Source organism: Tyto alba, unplaced genomic scaffold (assembly GCF_018691265.1).
Source record: "Tyto alba isolate M040663 unplaced genomic scaffold, T.alba_DEE_v4.0 Super-Scaffold_13, whole genome shotgun sequence".
Taxonomy (NCBI): Eukaryota; Metazoa; Chordata; class Aves; order Strigiformes; family Tytonidae; genus Tyto; species Tyto alba.
The window spans coordinates 524,748-543,752 of record NW_024881275.1 but is presented as its reverse complement, the minus strand read 5'-3'; the positions used below and the strand labels follow the sequence as shown (position 1 = coordinate 543,752).

Below are 19,005 nucleotides of genomic sequence, written 5' to 3'. Positions count from 1 at the left end.
TGGCCGTCTCTGCACCAGCATGGGACCAAGCCAGACCAGGATGCATCCCATTCTGCCTGAACTGGCCAGCGTAGGCAGGTCAGGCAGCACAGGACACCATTCTTCCCGGCAGCAATCAGCTACCAGACCTGTTCAACACTCCACCAGTGCCTGGGAACAGTTTGTGCCCATATTCCGTCTTTATTACAATATTACCAAGGACGGAAGGAGTAAAAGCAAGCTCACTGCTTAGCACCAAAAACCAGATTTGCTGGCAAAGGGAGTCTCATCCACATCCCCCCCCCGATATCCCACACCTCTTACTGACTTTGCAATCCCTGCAGCCGGAGCTGGCTTCCCGCCACGCTCTTCCAAACCCTCCACCCTCCTGCACACCCTCAAGCCCCGGCGGTCCAGGACCAGCCTTCCCATGGAGGATGCTCAGCGCTGAGGAGGCCACCAGGACTGGGACCACAACTGCCAGAAACGAAACCTGCTGGGGAGGGGATAACCCACATGTGTCCCCTCTTTAGAGGGATATTGCTGATGCACAAACCCTGTTTTAGGAGTCAGTGGTCGGAAAAGGTACAGTGTCATCACAGGGCTAAGCTCAAGGAATTCAGATGGTTGCAGAGAATGTATGATGAAAAGAAGGAAAACTCCAGCGGGATCCTGATACTCCTTTCATGTCCTCACTGAATTTACTTTTCAGCCACATCTATGTGAAAATTCCAAGTCAGGTGTCAAGTCCATGGCAGTGCAGGCAGTCCCTGTCCCTGCTGATTCCCATGGGATTTCCACTAGCGATATTCCTCACTGTTGGCAGATGTGCCAGTTTAATCAAGCAGGTCAAAACCAGGCAACCTGTATTTTGAAGAAACGCCAGCAACATTTTCTTCTTTCCACTGCATGTTGCTTTATGTGTTTTGTTTTTTTGTTGGTTTTTTTTTAAATTACAGTTCAACATTTTTATGAGAAATGACATCAAAATCTGAAATTCACACATTTTTGGCCTGCTGTAACACAAACTCATAAAGAAACTACGGTCCATTACAAAAAAGCCCCACATGGGTTTATAAAATCTCTATTTATAGATAAAACAGTGCTTTCCAGTGCCGGAGCTACAGGAAGAGCTCTTTCAGAGATGGTAATAGGGAAAACAAGCAAGAGCTTTCCTTCCTACGCTGCAACAGATTCCCCTTCTCCCAAAACGTGCTGCAACATCATTAAAACATCCGTATCCTCTGGATTTCTGCACCATGGCCGAGCGATGGGCACTTCTGCCAGACTGGGCACAGCGGTGAGCCCCGGCAGCACCAGCCCGGTCCCGGTCCCGGCTCCACCCCGAAGCCTCCCCCAAAGGCACATCCCCATCCCCAGCTGGCGGTGCGAGCTGAGGGCAGACAGCAAGCGTCCTCGTGCCACGCAGCCCCCCAGTTATCCCCGTCCTACCACTCCCTCCGCCCTCTCCCCAAGCCGCCGGCCGCACGCCTCCCTCTCCCCTCTGTAAATGCGCAGGGTCTCCCAGCTGGGCAGGTATCTCGTATTCGGCCAACTCAGGCCACCTGCGGCCGGTGCTGTCAGAGTTTGGGGGTGTCTTCGACCACCGTCATCAAAACAATTACCTCGCCCTAGAAACGGCATCTGACGCCTGAAGCGCTGGCACCTGGGCAACAGGCCAGAACTGAAACTGACCTCTAAATGAACCTCCACACCTCACAGTACAGTACTAATCATACGTACTATCAGCCACACATGTATTGTATTACTAGTCTATCTCAGTATATTCATCTACAGAAGCTCTGTTGTAACTTCATTATGTAACCATAGCCGATCAACTGATCTTTCTTTATTTAGAGGCACGTGTCGTGGTTTGAGCCTGGTCAGCAGCTAAACACCACGCAGCTGCTCACCCACCCTCCCCCACTTGGGAACAGGGAGGGAATCGGAGAGACTCACGGGTTGAGATAAAAACAGTTTAATAAGAGTAATAAAATAATACGGTGACAGTATAAACGGGTAATGTACAATACAACTGCTCACCACCCGCTAACCGACACCCCACCTGTTCCTGATCCTGAAACACAAACTCCGCAGCAAAACACCCAGAAGTGAGAGAGCACCTTCCTGCCCACTCCTTCCTTTATATGGTGAGCATGACATCACATGACATGGAATATCGGCCAATCCATGCCCAGCATTCCAGCTGTGCCCCACCCCCCCCCCCGCATGCCTGCACACCGGCAGGGCACGCGGAGCTGGAGAGTCCCTGAAATCTCAGTGAGCATCAGCACTCCTCCAGCTACCAAAACGAACATGAACTGTATTCCAGCCCAAACCAGGACAGAATGAGGTAAGGCCATGAGAGCACACACCAGACCCTGTTGAGAAATATGTGATTAAAGCCCAGATAGATACACATGGCCCTCCTTGGGTTTCTCCTTAAGCCCTAGCCAGGCTGTGGGCAAAATCCAACAGGGAGGGGATGCCAGATGTTTCCACACTCGAAGTTTGAAACCTGTTTATTCAACACTATAAAAGGTGGACCCTCTTGCAGTGGCTTTGGAGACTTTACCTACAAGTGGACGCATGGTGTAGGACCTCCCAGTTGCTGGGAAAGGTTCTCCAAATCCTCACTGCAACCAGGGCTCCCCAGTGACTGTGGATCTCGATGATGGTAAAGTATTAGGGTAATTGGTGATGTAGCTTTCTTAATCGCTATCCCTGACTTTATGTAGTAATGATTAAGTGCATTACCTTGTCTTGCTTTATTTTCTTGTCATATTATTTTAGGACTAAGGAATATTATCTTGTTTATTCTCTTCGCTGCTTATAACTAGAGTGTAATAAGCTTACCATTCTGACTAAAAGTATTATGTTTTGTATTATTTTGCAATAGACAGTAAAATAAGTCTATTGTTTCTGTTGGTATCCGAGTCCTTTCTGTCAATCCCGCCAACTGGCAAAACAACGCCTGGCTCAGGCCACCACTAGACTTTATTTTTGTGCCATGCATACGCACAGATGCCAACATGCCCCTCTACCCACCTGGAAATATCATTTTGGTGGCTTGCACAGACACTCTCAGATGTTTTGTTGTTATCACAGGCCAAACAAAGCAATCTAGGAAGCATTTATGTTAACTGGACTGTTTTCCTCTCTATTTCTTTTTTTTTTTTTTTTTTTTTTTTTTTTTTTTATATATTTTGCTTCCAATTTGTAGATCTACAACAGATTTCCAGCACTTCTCTGGCAGCAAAAAATGCCGTCTGTGGACTGAACTGGCCGTTGATGCCCTCACGCAGCGAGACGGCCGAGCGCGGAGCCCCCGAAGCCCCCCGGGGGGGCACGGCCATGGGCGAGCGTCCCCCACACCCCAACACCGGTGGGAGACGCTGCGGGTGGAGCTGGCAGAGCGTTTCCCACCCGGTTTGATGCCCCGTTTGGGTTATTTTTCAGGGCGTTTCGGGCTGGGGTGAGCGCGTTTGCAGAACAAGCCCCAGCCCCGCCACAATCAGGACCAGCGCGGGGGCACCAGAACCCTCTTGTCTTAATCCTCCTGCCATAGCTGCTCAGTTTAAAATTGTATTTATTATCCACACCACAGCGGTATTGGGGGCAGGGGGAAACGGATTTAATTAATTAGAGATTGCAAAATCCTTAAGTAAAAGATGCTATGTAAATGCAAATTGTTATTATACATGCTTTGCACCAAAACATGTTTACCATAGTTAAATTCAACGTTTAAATCCACAGCCAATCTCCCAGCAGAGTCAGGCTGTACATCATCAAAAGAGGCAGTTAATAGCCTGGGTCTTAGTGGGGTACAAGTGGCCTCGTTTGCTTTCTCAAATGCGCTTGTTCTTATTTAATGGCAAGATAAGAATTCATAAAAATGGAAAAATTCAACAGTGTTTCAGTTAGACTCTGTCCTGTCATTAAAAATGACACTTTTGTTTTTCAGATTGGCTGCCTTTCCACGGGAGTTTATGTGGCCTTTTTTCAAGTCTTTAACATGACAGGCCCTATTGGGAGTGACGAATAGATTATTGGAAAATGCATCTGCACTTTTATCTATTAAATGTAGAGACTAAGCTGTAAATCTAGCATTATGCTGCACTAGAAACCAGCCATCTACCAACACCGATTTGCACTTCAAAACAGTCCCACAGAAATTAAAGTATAATTTGGTGATAATGTTTAAACACTGATCAACATTTCCACATAGAGACAGATTATATGACCAAAACATAATGGCCTCAGAAGAAGACTTTTTATTGTTGCTACTACAATTAGCAAAATAAATTAAAATAAAACAAAACAAAACAAAACAAAACAAAAAAAAACAGAGCATTTCTCCAGGCGAAAAAGCAATTTCAACAAAACCAAACATCTTTCTTTCCTTTCAAAACTGTGTTGATTTTAGGGGGAAAAGAAAAAAAGGGAAAAAAAGTGATAAAGGAAGAAGGAATTGTGAAAGTGTTACTTTACTCTTATTTCAGAGAGTTGGAACAGGAAGTATAAATTTTTCACTTTGAAACTACTTTTCATTAAAAAACTGCAAATATTTTTAAATTTGAAATCAAAATAATTGAAACCCTTTCATTCAGCTAGTGAAAACACAGCTGTGAAACTGCTGCTTACCAGTATTTCAGCAAACATCAGCTGGATAACGATTCCCTCCAGGGCTTTCAGGCGCAGGTCCATCCCACCCGCGCAGGTCTAGATTAAGCTAAGTGCTCCCCGTTCCCCCAGCAGTCGTTGGAAAGAAACAGGTACCTTCTGTTGGGGATCCCTAAGTTAATATCCAGAAATTCATGGGACAAGTCACCTTCTGCAGGTGCCTTCTCCTTTCCACCCAGAAATCTCACTACAGGAATGACCAGACACCACTGACCCAAACGGTGAGAAATCAGTGGAGAGAGTCCACTGCTACATCATTCCTAAAATTCCAAGTAGCAAAGGCATTTAAGCGACAAATTGCGTTTCCTAATGAAATCAAGTACTTTCACCGTGGTCAGCAAGACCTGGGTTTAGACCTAAATTCACAACAATAAACAATCTACAACTGCAGAATCAACTAGACAGAAGATTTTGGGGGGTTGTTTTTTGTTTTTTTTTGTTTGTTTGTTTTGTTTTGTTTTGTTTTGTTTTTTTTTTGTTTGGTTTTTGTTGTTGTTGTTGTTGTTGTTGTTGTTTTTGTTTTTTGACTATAGTAGGATATAAATTAAAACAAACATCCTCTTTTTCCCCCAGGAATCAACAACATCAAATTTCACAATGCATTTCCCAGCATTATTAAGAGACTTTTTGACTTCACATTAATGAAATATTGACCCTGTACCACTCTTTCACACCTCTAAACCAAGGGTTGTCTTCGCCGTGAACATCAGGTGCCAAAGAAAGAGTGCAAAGTCCTATTTCACTAGGTAGTCCTCGGAGGAATGTATTGGGACATTCACTTTTGCTTCCAAGCTTCTCCTTACCGTCTCTGCTGGACACGACACGCGCTTAGCTGTCTCAGAACATCACCGAAACGGCCCGCGGAAGGCCGATCAGATAAGGCTTAGGCCAAGCTCGGAGCAGCCCCTCGGGCTCCTTTCGGCACCAGTTCCAGCGGGCGCAGGGGGGCCGGGGCAGGAGAAGGAGCTCCCTCCATCCGCCGGACCCCTGCCTTCAGCTCGGCAGTGGAACGGAGACGGTACCGCTGGGGGAGAGGCGGGGGCTCGGTTCTGGTGTGGGATGAGCGCTCAGGATCCAGCCAAGACGCGGCAGAGAAGGGCGGCGTTTCCCCCGGGGCGCACCCAGACCTTCACCACGGGGCTCAGCCCGCGACCGTTTCCACCCTTACCTACCCACGTTGACCTAGGTGTACACGCCGCACCACCCACCGCTCCTCACTAAGACTAAGCTCTTGATTCCTCTGGTCCACCCCCTAAGATACCTATTTTCCAAAGCCATAGAATGAAACAGGCCAGATTCCAAGCTGCTTAAACAAGCCCTTTGTCCCCTCTTCTCCTGACGCTCTCCCAGCCGCTCCCAGAGGGACACAGCTCTTACGGTGTTCAGCGGACAGCTTCAGCCAGGTCAAGAGTCCCAGCAAAAGCTTCTGAGGGCTGGTGTCTTTGCTGGGTGGGTAGAGAGCCAGGGATGAGGAAGGATAGAAAAAAGAGGAAAAAAAAAGAAAAAAAAAAAAAAAAAACAAAAAACCAACCAACCAACCAAACAAAAAAACCAAAACAACAAACCAAAAAAAAAAAAAAACCCAACAAACAAACCACCAAACAAAGCAAAACAAGTGAAAGCAAAACATCCATCTTTTCTTTCACATTTTGTGGTATCTTGTGGTTTGAACCCAGCCAGCAGCCCAGCACCACGCAGCCACTCGCTCACCCTCCCTGTGCCCAGGGGACAGAGCAGGGAATTGGAAGGGTAAAGGGAGACTCATAGGTAGATAAAAACGGTGGAATAATGGAAATAAAATAAAGCAATAAAAATAATAGAAAGTATAAACGGGCAATGCACAATGTGATTGCTCTCCACCCGCCAAGTGATACCCAGCCTGTTCCTGGCCAGTGATCCCAAAATACCAAGATCCCAAAAACACAATCCCAGAAGCAAGAGAAACCCCCCCCTTTTGGCTGCACCTCCTCTATACAGTGAGTATGACGTTACACGGTGCAGAATATCTCACTGCTCAGTTTGGGTCCAGTGCTCTGGCCGTGCTCCCTCCCAGCTCCTTGTGCACCCACGCACAGGCAGGACGTGGGGAGGTGAAAAGTCCTGGATTTCTCAGCAACAACTAAAAGCATCAGTGTGTTATCAACATTCTTCTCATACCAAATCCACACTGAATGCAGAACACAGCAATATTCCGGCTACTGAGAAGAAATATTAACTCTGTTCCAGCCAAAACCAGGACATGTCTAAAGAAAGTTCCTTTAAACACTTGTACAGACAGAGCAAAATAAACGGATGAGACAGCTTCCTCACCCACCTACTCCTCTTTCAGGCACTTCCCAGTAGAGGCAGACCCTCAGAAGGTACCAGTGGTCCCGGCTCCATGGACTGCAGACTGTCCTAGAGCTACCCTGGGCACAGTCCCACCAAAGAGGCAGTGACATACAGCTCTTACCCAGCAGTATGGAAGCATTGTGCCTACCGCCGAAACAGAGAGAAGCTGTGGAGTTCACCTACTCCAACTCTCTTGCTCAGAACAGGGTCACCCAAAGCAGGCTGACGAGGACTATGTCAGATCAGGTTTTGAACATCTCCAAGGATGGACACTCCATCGCCTCTCTGAGCAACCTCTGCCAGTGTCTGATCATCCCCGAAGGCAGAAAGGTTTCTTCTCGTGCGTAAATTGAGTTTCTCGTGTTTCAGTCTGTGCCTGTGGCCTCCTGCCCGGTCACTGCGCACCCCCGAGAAGAGCCTGCCTCCACTCGCTTTGCTCGCCCTCCACCAAATACCGACGCACAGGGGAAGGCTCCCTCTGTGTGCCTCCCCTTCCCAAGCACACACTCCCAGCTCTAGCAGGGCACACCATCACCACTTCCAAGCATGCGCACAGGGTTCCTGGCCCCCTCCCCTGCGTCCTCCTGCACGAACTGCTGCATCGGCTGGCTGCTCCCGCTCCTGCCCTGTGCTAGGTGCACTCTGGTCCCGCCGCTGGCAAACAACCCCTCCTTAGCATCAGCTCAAAAAGTGCTTGACCCTCCCTAATCAGGAGTCTTCTAGAGACCAAAGCTCAAAGCACCTTTTGATCGGGAGTATCATGATCAATTCCGTTATAAGACCCTCTTACTGGGGTGATGCAAAAAGTAGATGTCTAGTCCAAACTCAATGCCTGAGCTCTAGCCTGTGGAGAGAGGAAGGCATCTCCAGGCTCCTACACCCAACGGCTGGTGTCTAGGGTTGCTCAGGATGAATCCTCCATCCATAGGTCGAGAAGGATCTGTTGCCATTCTTCTGGAGGTGACCTGCACCCTACATGCCACTTGTTTTCTTGTTAAAAAAACAAAGAAGGCCTTTCGGATTGCATTGAGCTAAATGCTAAGTATTACCAGTGTTTAATCCTGGCAAGAGATCAGCCTGGGATTTTAGAGGAGCGGCTCTTTTCCTCCTTTTGAAGGCTGCCGAATCCACGCTGGCTGCAAACGCTGAGCCGCTCAGGGACGATCCGTTTTTGGCAAGGTTTCCAGTCCAGCAGCCGTGCCACCATCTCGCGCCTAGATTCAGAAGTGAGCGACAATGTCTGCCATTCAACGAAACCTGGCAAAACTGTGGCCTACAAATGGCAGTCACCGCCTGAAGGGATGAGTGGAGCAGGATGAAGAGTCAGGAAACAGACTCCTCCTACGAGTCTGAGTGCCCCTATGGAAAAACTTGCTGAGAGGCTGCTGGGGACTGCATGCTACAGCAGAACAGTGGCAAAAAACAGCCCATCTTTTGATGTGCATTTATCTCATTTTAGCATTTTCATTTCCTAACCACAAAAATTTGACAAAATATGCAGGAATATGGAAGGCTAAACATATCCCTTTTACCTGCATTAGCCACAGACCTGTGCCACCTATGAAAAAATAACTACCTGGCATAATATACCACATCTGAGCTGTTGGATGCACCCACACCAAGGAAAAAGTCCAGCTGATACCTCCTGGAGTGGAGGAGTCTGCTCAGCCAGATGCATCTGCCCCGTTCGCTCCACGTCCAGCTCAGCCTGAAGTCTGGGATCGGTTTTGTCTGGTGGCTGAGTCCAGCTACACAAGCCAGGGCAGATAATCCATCCAGAATGTGTCTCCCTCCCCATCCCTCCAGATGGCAAACTGACTCTGCTCCTGGTTTTGTTCCGTTCTTCTCGCCTTTTTGACGTGCACGAAAACTGTGCGGGAAAGCCAGTGCATGCGGCTCCACGGGGCCGTTGCCTCCAAGACTGACCCCACAAAGGGGCACGTAAGGGAACACTCCTCCCATGGCGCGGTTACAGGGTGGAGTGCGCAGGACAAAGAACAACCTGTCTGTGTTTGGCAGAGTCTTGGTCTCTCCCTGCACGGGTGTATGGGCTGTGAGATGCTCGCCAGCACAGCGGCAACAGGACACGCTCATCGGGCTGGGAGGCAGCGTGCCCTGGCAGCGACGGGGAGAGCCAGCGCGCGAAGGGTGACGGAGACGTCCCAGCATGGGAGAAGAACAAGCTCCCGCACTCCAGCACCTGCCAGAGGGGAACAAAACTGAGGCGACTTTACTCTGCACAGCTTCTTTCACCGGAGAGAACCGTTCAGCGGCCGCGGGGGCGAGGGCGGCTGAGAGCCGACGGCAGGTCGCGAGAAGGTGTCGGGTTAGCACGGCTTTGTCCTCTCAAAGGGGTGCCGGCCACGCTGGAACCGGCAAGCCGGAGCGGGGAAAATGCATCTGCAGGTAATTAGTAACAACCACAGGCTGCTTGGAAACTGCTGACTACAGCAGTAACGAGCTGGGCACGTGTCGCTGGCTTGTAAATGGAGAGAGCGCTTACAGACCGTGGCAACAAACAATAAGGGAAGGCTTTGGTTTGGGGTTTTTTTGTTTTGTTTTTTTTTTTAAACTTAATATTAACGTGACATAAAAATGATGCAGAGAAACCAAGTGGTTCTCTGATCAGAGGTCTGGCTGGTGGTCCATAACACAATGAAGATGGGGGATGAAGCGGTACTGAGAACTGTCACTAAATTTTTCCTCAGACATTTTCTAGCAACAAGAACTGGCATGAATGCCAATGTTTAAGCAATCTTCTCATCTTCAAGAAATATCCCAAATATTTTGATCTACCAGCTTGCTAAGAAATAGAAATTTTACATTTTCTACCAACAGATGCACAGAGGATCTTTTGCATCTCAACCCTCAACATTGCTTTGCTGCCTACACCACAGCCGGGCTACAAGAACAACGAAAGATTGTGATGATAATTCACTTAAGACCTCAGTGCTTAGCTTTGTTTGCATTAAATTCTTTTACAGTCTGTTTTACAGACTTAAGACTGACAAGATGAACTAGACTCAGGTCTCTCCACATATGGCAGCCCAGAAAGTCTCCAGACTTTCTCATAAAAACTGATTAAGCTTGAGCGGCAGATGCCAGATATGAAAAGGACACAAGTGTTCTTGGCTCAAACTCCTGTATGTCATATTTCAAGTTCTTTGGCCCCATAAATGCGGCCTTTCAGCACTATGCCCAGCAACAGCCCCACTCTCTGTAATCACGCAATCGCACGTTCACAGCTCTGCTCCACGCACACCAGAAGAGCTCGTGGTACAAACAAAGTTTAACACTAACAGACTCTCCTGGATACTACCAGTGTTTTAAGTAGTTCTTGGTTTTGTGACACTGAAGCTGTTACAGAAGTGCTAATAATCTGGGAAGTCAACTCAGAAGTGAAGTCAACTTCTCAAGCCATTAGCACTACCAGGCACAGACTCTGGACGTTTTGTGGGGCTTTATCCAGCCACGTCTCACTTTTACAGCTGAGAACATACTACCTAGCATGACCGAAGCAAGTTGTCCCCCAAGGCTTTCGGTCTCCTGCTCTCAGTTTGCTTGGACACCTTGCAGGACAGGCTGTCTGGAATGAGAAGGAGTGGAAACACTCAAAAAAGGGTGAAGAAATTAAAAGCAACCCAACCTTCTGAATCTCAAAAAAAGACTGGAGATCTGGTTGGCCATTCCTCCTCCAGCGAGGAGCAGCTCATGGGAGAAACGCCACCACGGATCTGCGAGGCTCAGGCTCTTGCCTGCCAGCCAAGGGGCTGAGGGCCAGGACCTGGCTCTGGCAGGACTTCTCTCGTGAGCCAGTTCCTGGCCACCACAGCAGGGCTGGTACAAAGCTAGACCTCTTCCAGGTGCTGTCTGACTTATCCACCCCCTAAACCCAACCACCCACCCCGGCCCCAGCTGAGGATCACTAAACCACTGAATTTCATCACTGCTTTGGTCAGATCACAAATGACAAATAAGTTCCCGTAAGGCAGAGTATGTGATGTGTTAGCAAACCTTGTTGGACCTTGTGCTCATAACCACCATTGCCCGGTTCCTTATAATTTTCAGTGATATTTACTACAGATGCAAGGCCACTAGCAATATGCAGCTTTTGGCTGTAAGTGAAAAAGGATCAATACATGTGTCTCCTCTTCCAAATCCCCTGTCCCCCCAGTGAAATGGAGTGGGGAAAGAGGAGTGACTGAAAAAGCGAGTTAATTTTGGGGATAAAATGGAGAAGTCGATCTACAGTGAGAATTGCATCACCAAGTGCACCATAACTTACATGCCTTGCACATTACAAAGTATGGCTTGCTGCTTAAATCCTTCTGTCCCCAACAGTCTGCACGTCTCCTCAGTTTGTTGGGATGTTAGGAAAGCCTCGGGGCAGAGAATGTGGCTCAGTCGTATCGTGTATGCCCTGTGCTACAGGGCCCAGACCATGCTGGGGGCTTCTGGGTGCTCCCAGAGCACGAGCAGCACAAAACAGTTGCTATGGGTGTTAGGAAAAGAAAAGGGAGGATAACGGTCAGACAATCTTCTCCAAGAATATATCAGAAGGCATAGGTTTTAAAGGGTTTTGATATGCTTGTGTAAATCTAAGTTTTATGAATGCAGGTGTTAGAAAACTCTACAGCAATATCAAATTAAAGATATAAATACCTACTGCCTTGTAAAACGTGTTCTGTTATAGCTCTCATCCTGTCACATTTAAGACCAATGGCAGGTTTTTTCTAGGCTTGCTACTCATAAAGACTGCTCCACGTTTTTGATGAGAACTAGTAAATTTAACATTTGGAACTTTTGCTCAAGTGCAGGTAATGTCGTGGGGAGAACACACGTGAAATCTGTAACGAGCTCCACAGTGTCACTTCTGCGGTCAGTTTTGCTCTAACAGACGTGATCGCTCAGCCCACCAAACTCTAAGGAAGTAGTAAAGTAAGGAGCATGAGGAGTGCTTAAACCCGCGCAAAAGAGCTGGAGTATTAACTCAAACATCAGCTCTCGGCTGAGCCTGATTTTGTCCGGGTGAAGACCTTAGAAGAAGACAGAAGCAAGCAAGCACTCAGCTTCTCAGTCGCCTTCTGGCCCCGCCATCCGTCGCCCCGTGACGATGCAGCTCAGTCACTCCTTCCCCCCGCTGACACGGCTCCCATCGGTTCTATGATTCTACAATTCTCTCTATATATCTCTATGCCCCATCTCCCTACCCGTTACAAGCCACACCTGTACAGAAATCCCTCTTTCTGTCCCTCCATCCACCCTTAGACACCCTTCTTATCTATGAATCTACTGCTCAAACCACCCACCCAGTACCAGACAGTTAGTTCAAGAAGCCTCTCCCCTCCCACACTTCAAGGTAAACTTGGATTTCCTTACGGTTCCTGTAACTCTCTAATTTCTTTTGAATGCTCCTAAACTGTTTGCAGGAAGATCCAAAGGCTGATGCTATATTGGGTTAAAACAATCTTGTAACATTTGTTCTCAAAACTATTCTCCTGCTAGATGCGAACATAGTGCTTCCAAGCTACAATAATACTATACAAAAAACAGTATTACCTTCCCTTTCAGCAACAAAATAAACAAGGAAATCCAATCTTTGGCAAAATGGAGAATATCCACTGATGAAATCCGCACGGGTTAGACACAGGAACAGAAGTAACACACAGAGGTAACATGCATATGAAACACAGAGCCTTAAATTTTAAAATTCTTTTTTTTTTTTTTTTCTGATTCCCACAATTGCTTCAGGACACAACATTGTAATTTCTTTGCCACTTGGGCAACTTCCTTCCAAGCGATGTGGTCGGTCCCAAATAACCAGGGGACCAAAGCAAAGCATTTATCGAATTCTAGATGTTCCTTAAGTCTCACCTTATGCCTGCTAAATAAATGCAGATGATGCTGCATCCCTTGCGGAAACAACCTTTGCTTTTTTATTTAAATGCACAGTCCTAGTGCATTAATTACAATTCCAGAAATGGTGTAAAACACGAGCATCTGTAAGAATCAAAAGCATCCAAAATGCAGGCTAGTTTGAACTGTCCTAAAAAACCCCATCCAGTCAAACACGCCAGACGCCTTGACGAAAAATGATCAACAAATCCCAAAAGCAGAGGGAAGCATTTTGCTTTTCGGTCACATGCTGGTGCTCGGGGTGCAGGGTTGGGGTGGGGGGCGCGTCCCTTCCCGTACAAGAGGGATGGGTGCTTCATCTGTTGGCGCCAAGCGAACACTACTGATTTACACAAGCCACGCGCCTGACTTGCGAGAGAGCTGCTAGGAAATAGCACTTAAAAAGAGACTTTTTGAGCAAATGACTCCACATCGGACACAACTCCTCCATAAAGGGCATCACCCCGCAGCGGGCACACGACGCACCTCACACCACGTATCGGCGTTGGGAAACTGCTTACCTGTGACGATAGGATATGACTGAGGCCCAGGAACGCTCGCTCCCAAATCTGCAGAAGTAGGGCTGGTTATATTGGCCTTCATGTCATCTAATCCACCAGCTAATGATGCCATGGCTGAGTATTCAGTTGCCTAGGGAAAAAAAAAAAAAAAAAAAAAAAAAAAAAAAAGGCATTTTAGCTATAACAAATTTGCTATTCACGCGCTTTTGCCTGTATGACAAAAAGTAGATGCAATACAGAACTAGGAAATCCTTCGTTCAGTCAGTTTTAAAGGAAATACCCATTTACATGGGGCTGCTAAGCACGCAAAATGATCGATAAGTGGGTCTGCGCTTATCACCGATGTTCTCAGAGAACACCAAAATGGGTTTACTTTACAAAACCTAAGCCAAACTCACCAATATGTAACCAGGCTTTCCTTAAACAGGAAATTTTGTAGAGTAACTGGAGGCTGTAATGGCTGAGTGCAAGTTACTCTCTTGTTAGAGAAAAACGTTCGTGCCAGTTAACCTGAACCCTCCTAATTTCAGTGGTGGCAGATGAAGAGACACACACTAATAAGCAGGTGGGATCAGGGTATCCCTGTTCCCCCGTTTCTTGGGAATGCTGCATTTCCTTATTATCTCACAAGAAATAAAGTGCACATAAATAAAAGTGTTTGCTTAATGGATGGATTTATAGCCAACTTCTTCTAAAACCAAATTATTTACAAATAAATCACCTGACTCTTGAAAGGATGCTCTCTCATCTCATGGGAATTTTTAAATCTCATTAGCTAAAGCTACGGTAAATGAGCACAGGTCCTCAGAAACCAGATTGTTTCTGTCCTATACCCCTGTAAAAGTCCATGTAGGTACAGCAACCTACATCAGGTGAGGCCAATCCATACATCCAGAAGGACTTCCATATACACAGCAGAAAACTTATCTTCATTTGCCTTTTTCCATGATTTCTTATTGTCAGGATCATTCACACAAAACTTGGAAGTGTCCTTTCAAAGTTCTCCCTTCCCTGTTGCTATTTGCACTTCAGGTTTTAACCCGTTATTTGTGAAATTATAATCACACCCGTAACAACCAGAGGATAATGAATTCAAGCAAAAACTGAAGAACAACCACTGCGGGGGTGATTCCCGCTGTATTTCTGCAGGCTAAGTCACTGCAGAAGCTGTGCAGAGCTGAAGCAACGTAGGGCAACCCAGGACACTCTGAGTGCCCAAATTAAAAATGTTTCTGTTTTTTTTGGTTTTTTTTTTTTTTAAAAAAAAAAAAAAGGAAACAAAAACTGATCTGATGTGAAAAACATCATCTGAGTGAACATGTCTTTCTCCCTCTTGCAAGTTTCTCGGAAGCGCCCACGGAGCCGGCACAAATATGGTATTTGCCACGAGGTCAGCACTTTGGGTCAGATGTATCCGCCCGTGTCGCTGTGGCCCAGCTCCCAGCCAAACAGAAGTTAATTTACACGGCTAACCCAGTGTTAGCAGGCCTGTGCAAACACGCGTGTTTCCTCAGAGGACGCACTCTGCACGAGGCACGAGTGCGCCCTGCCAGCTCGAAGGATCCCCCACACGCAAACCTCTCGTAGACGAGCGGGTCAGACACATTTTGCCAGCGACCAGCTGCTGGCCACCCCCCTCCGCCCCGCCGGCTCCTCGGGACCTGCAACCACCCATCCCCTACGCCCCTCCCTGACCTCTGCATTCAACTCACCCTATTCCTCACACCTTCCAGCTTACTCCTCCTCCGACACCCGCCGTGTCCCCACGCTTCCCTCGCCTTCACACACCCAGACCCTTTCTTTTACCAACACTGCATGCCCACACCTCCGCCCCAGCCCCGCTGCTGCGCCCTGGGGAGGACAGCCCCTGGAGCATCCCTCCTCGGTGGAGGATGCCAGCAACGGTCCCACGCTTTCTCCTTCCTACAAGTGCGACCAAAGCTCCGTCTTCTCACTCCACGTCCTACCCAGGTGCGTTTTTCAGCCATCCCACACCACTCCACGCTGCCCTGCGTCCGCAACCCGCCTTCCACGTGCATGTGCCCCGGGTTTTTTCGCTCCCCAAAGCCTTGATCTGACAAGATGCCGGAGGAACAACAGCACGGCTGAAGCACCCCGGGAAGCTGGAGATGCACGAGCGGCATGGGACGGCCTGGCAGCACAGAGGAGGGAAAAGCTGTCCTTGTGCAGTGCTGCCTGGTATTTCTGATGCGTGGAGAAGAGCGCGCACCACTCCCTGGGGAAGGACGCCTTATTTCACCCCTGCTGCTCTAAGAAAGCCGTAACTGCACCGTATCCAGACTAGAAAATCTCTTTGTATCTTCCAATGGCACACTGATCCACCGCTCCCCACGGGCAGGGCGTGAACATGCCTTCCAGCTTACAAAGCAGGAGCTGGCTGCTTGTAGTTTGGGGTGAAGCATCCAGCTGTGCCACAGCCCGGGTCACACGCGGGGCTGGGCAAGGGGGGCACGTCCAAACCCCACAGCCAAAAGTGGCTTTTGGGGGCTGTCGCTCCTCGCACAAACCCAACCGGGACCAGCCCGAGCCCCTGCCCGCAAACCCCAGGCACGGGAATCCGGAGCAGGCTGCAGATGTGGAAACACCACAGCTTGCTTCCCTTCTGGGGTCCGAGGAGCTGACCTGGGAGGAAGCAGGACCAGGTCCTACCCCTGAAGCGTGACGATCAGAAAGCACAGCATCCACAAACCGCGAGGTGTGGAGGGAAAGTCCGCGCCTGGGCAGCACTGCTGCAGGAGGCGGAGGCGTGAGAAATGGAGATTTGGGGTTCCCTCCCCACTTTCGGTCCCAGCAGCTTGCTGCAGACCAGAGCTGCACCCCTTTTGTGCTGGCCCGGTGGCCCTTCCCAGAGGTAAGAATAGTGGGGTTTTTCAGGGATTTTCCAGCTGCTTCCCTCTTCCCATGCCCACTCCTCAGAGCCACCAGCAATGGGCCACCAGTAGCCGCACCGACCACGCACCAAGCACCGTTGCTGCTCCCAGCGCCCAGGCAGAGCGAGCCCGGGCTGAGGGCCAGCCCTGGTGGCTACTGACCCCCCCTCACACACACACAGTCCTGGCAGAGGGGTGACCCCCCCGTGTCGCACTGCGGCCACAGCTCCCACCACAAAGCAGCGGGGACGCAGCTGCGGGCAGGGAGGGAAACGTACGGCTGCCAACAGTGCGGTGCTGCAGGGTCAGCAAAAGGCATCTTCTAGCCCCAAAGGAGCAGGGACCCAGGGGTGCGGAGCAACCGACCAGCGGGTGCTGTCTGCAGCCCCCCTCGCCCCCGCGTAGGGGTTGGGGGGACCGCAGCACCCCGTGAAGAAGCAGCAAGCCTGACCGGCAGCGCGGGTTCGCAGCGCCGGGCGTTGACCCACTGGCGAGGGGCACGGCGGCATCCCCCCTTCTGCCGGTCCCCCCAGGCAGAGCTCGTCCTTCCAGACACCCCGTCTGGAGAGGAGAGGAAACCCCCGGGGCGGGGAGGCAGCGCTCGTGGAGCAGCCCCTCACCTCACGGCCCCATCGAGACCCTCCTGCCAGCCCTCCCCAGGAGCCTCTCCAGCCGCTCGGGGGGGGCCAGCAGAAAGGGGTCTCCGATTCGGCTCCTCCACCGGCGAGCTGGCACAGCCGCCGGCGAGGAGCAGCCCGAGACGGCCGGGCACGGGGCAGGCGTCCCTCCCCGCGCAGCGGGAAGCCCGACCTGCTGCTCGGTAGGTGAAAAAGCAAGAGTCGGGTGTTCAGTACCCTAGAAATTACCTGAAAAATGACTGCCTGCGGTTGTACCACGCACTGTCTCATCAGCATGGAGCACCACTGCCATAGCATGGAGGAGAGAAAACACAGACATGTGAAACGAGGAATATATAAAAGGAGAGACCGAGAAGGACAAACCAAAAGGAGGGGTAAGGGGAGGGTCTCGTGTGCTCCCCATCCCGCTCGGCTCGTGCAGATGGGACCTGGGTGCCTGGCCGGGGGCTGGGGCTGCCCACCCACCCCCCCCCCCAGCAGGCAGGGTGCCTGGCGGGGGAGCAGCTGGGGTGGAGAGGAGAGGGGTGGTCTCTGCGCGCCCATGGGCAGCAGCACATCCCCTCTCACAGGCAGCGGGGGCTGCGCCGTGCCGGTCTCTGCACAGCGCACAGGGGAAGGCAGCTGCGCTGGGAGAAGCTTCACCTCCACCTCCACTGCAAAAGCTTTATTTCTAAATATTACCTGCACTGGGCAGGGGAGGTGACGGGCAGGCAGAGGGTGAAGGAGTGTTTCGGTAGCGTTTTCACTACAATTTAGGTAGCGAGGCGGGCGGTAATCCCATCACCGCTTCACCCTGCACTTTTCCGGGCCTGAGCGTGACCCACCCACAGGCCAACCCACCTTACACGTACAGCGGTTTTCTCTTCGCGATTTACCTGGCCTTTTATCCCAAAGTGGCAGGCAAAGGCGGACGCGCAGTGGGAAACAAGACCGCTCCCTGAAACAGCCTGGTTTTGGGGTGCCGGCGTGGGAAACTCGGGGAGGTCCCGCGGGGTGGGATGAGCCCTGCGGCAGCGCTGGGAACCGGGTGGGCTGAGACACAGCCATCCCCCGCCTGCCCCGTCCCTTTTGCGGGGCACAGACCCCGCGCCCCCCTCGAGAGTCCGAGCCAAGACTGAAAACCAGCCGCCGAAAGGAACCAGCTGGCACCCGCCGGGACTTGCACGTGTTGCTTATCGCAGCTGCTCGTTTTTCCCAACCGCACCTGCAAAACGCCGGGCAGGCACGAAGCGATGCCTCGTGTGCCCTCCTGCTGCTGGCACGGCCCCCCCCCCAGCCCCCAGACCCGCGGCGCTGCTCGGGATAGCAGCAGCAGCAGCATCACGACCGGGGCTTGGACCGTCAGGGCAACGCACTGGGTTGGGGGTTTAGGGGCTCGATGCGCGCGCTGCCTTCCCTCCCTCCCTCCCAACACAGAGCACCGAGCGCCCTCACTGCCAAAAAAAAAAAAAAAAAAAAAACCAAACCCAAAAAAACCCCACAAGGCAGCTCCTCCTTTCAGCCAGGCATCAATCCCAAATCTCCAAAAGGCGCAGTGCTGTCCCCCCACCACCACACACACACACACACACCGCCAGGTCACAACTGCCAAACCGCCTGCTTGCCCCTCAGGGCAGCAGCGAGCCAGACCTCATACCTAGCATCTCCAGGTCATCGCGTCGTAATACTTTAAAATTAATAAATAAAGGCAGAAGAGGCGCGCGCCAGGCAGGCTGTCCACGGAAACCCCCGCCTCAGCCTGACAAAGGGGAGAAATTTGTAACATTAGATATGGTTCGGAGAGCTTAATCCAAAGCAGCTCTAATTAATCTCCCCAGGCTTTCAGAAACCCAGCACCACTCGCAGCTGCATGGGCACCGGTGCTGCTCTGCCTGAAATTTTATGGGAATGGAAAATCCATCCTAACGCCTTCCTCCTCAGCCGCCTCGGATCCGGATGGGAAAGGCATCCGAAAACCTATATATCAAAGCCTCACCGCGGCCGCCCGCCAGCTAGTCCTCCATGTCATAATTTACATCACGTTCCCTGCGCTACCCACCGCGGCCACCGAAAAAGCAATTCTGCTTG

General features: G+C 50.3%; 1 protein-coding gene across 2 annotated transcripts in view; it reads right to left on the bottom strand.

Moving 5' to 3' along the window:
- The window catches only part of PAX5 (paired box 5), a 132,902-nt gene that overhangs the window by 48,655 nt on the left and 65,242 nt on the right, over positions 1-19,005 (bottom strand). The window contains exons 7-8 of one of the 2 annotated variants that reach the window (XM_042787599.1): positions 17,167-17,223; positions 13,410-13,539 (exon numbers count right to left, since the gene is read on the bottom strand). In XM_042787599.1, coding sequence (XP_042643533.1) covers positions 13,410-13,539; positions 17,167-17,223 — 187 coding nt within the window. The remainder of the gene's footprint in view (positions 1-13,409; positions 13,540-17,166; positions 17,224-19,005) is intronic. The other variant, XM_042787600.1, reaches the window with a different exon arrangement.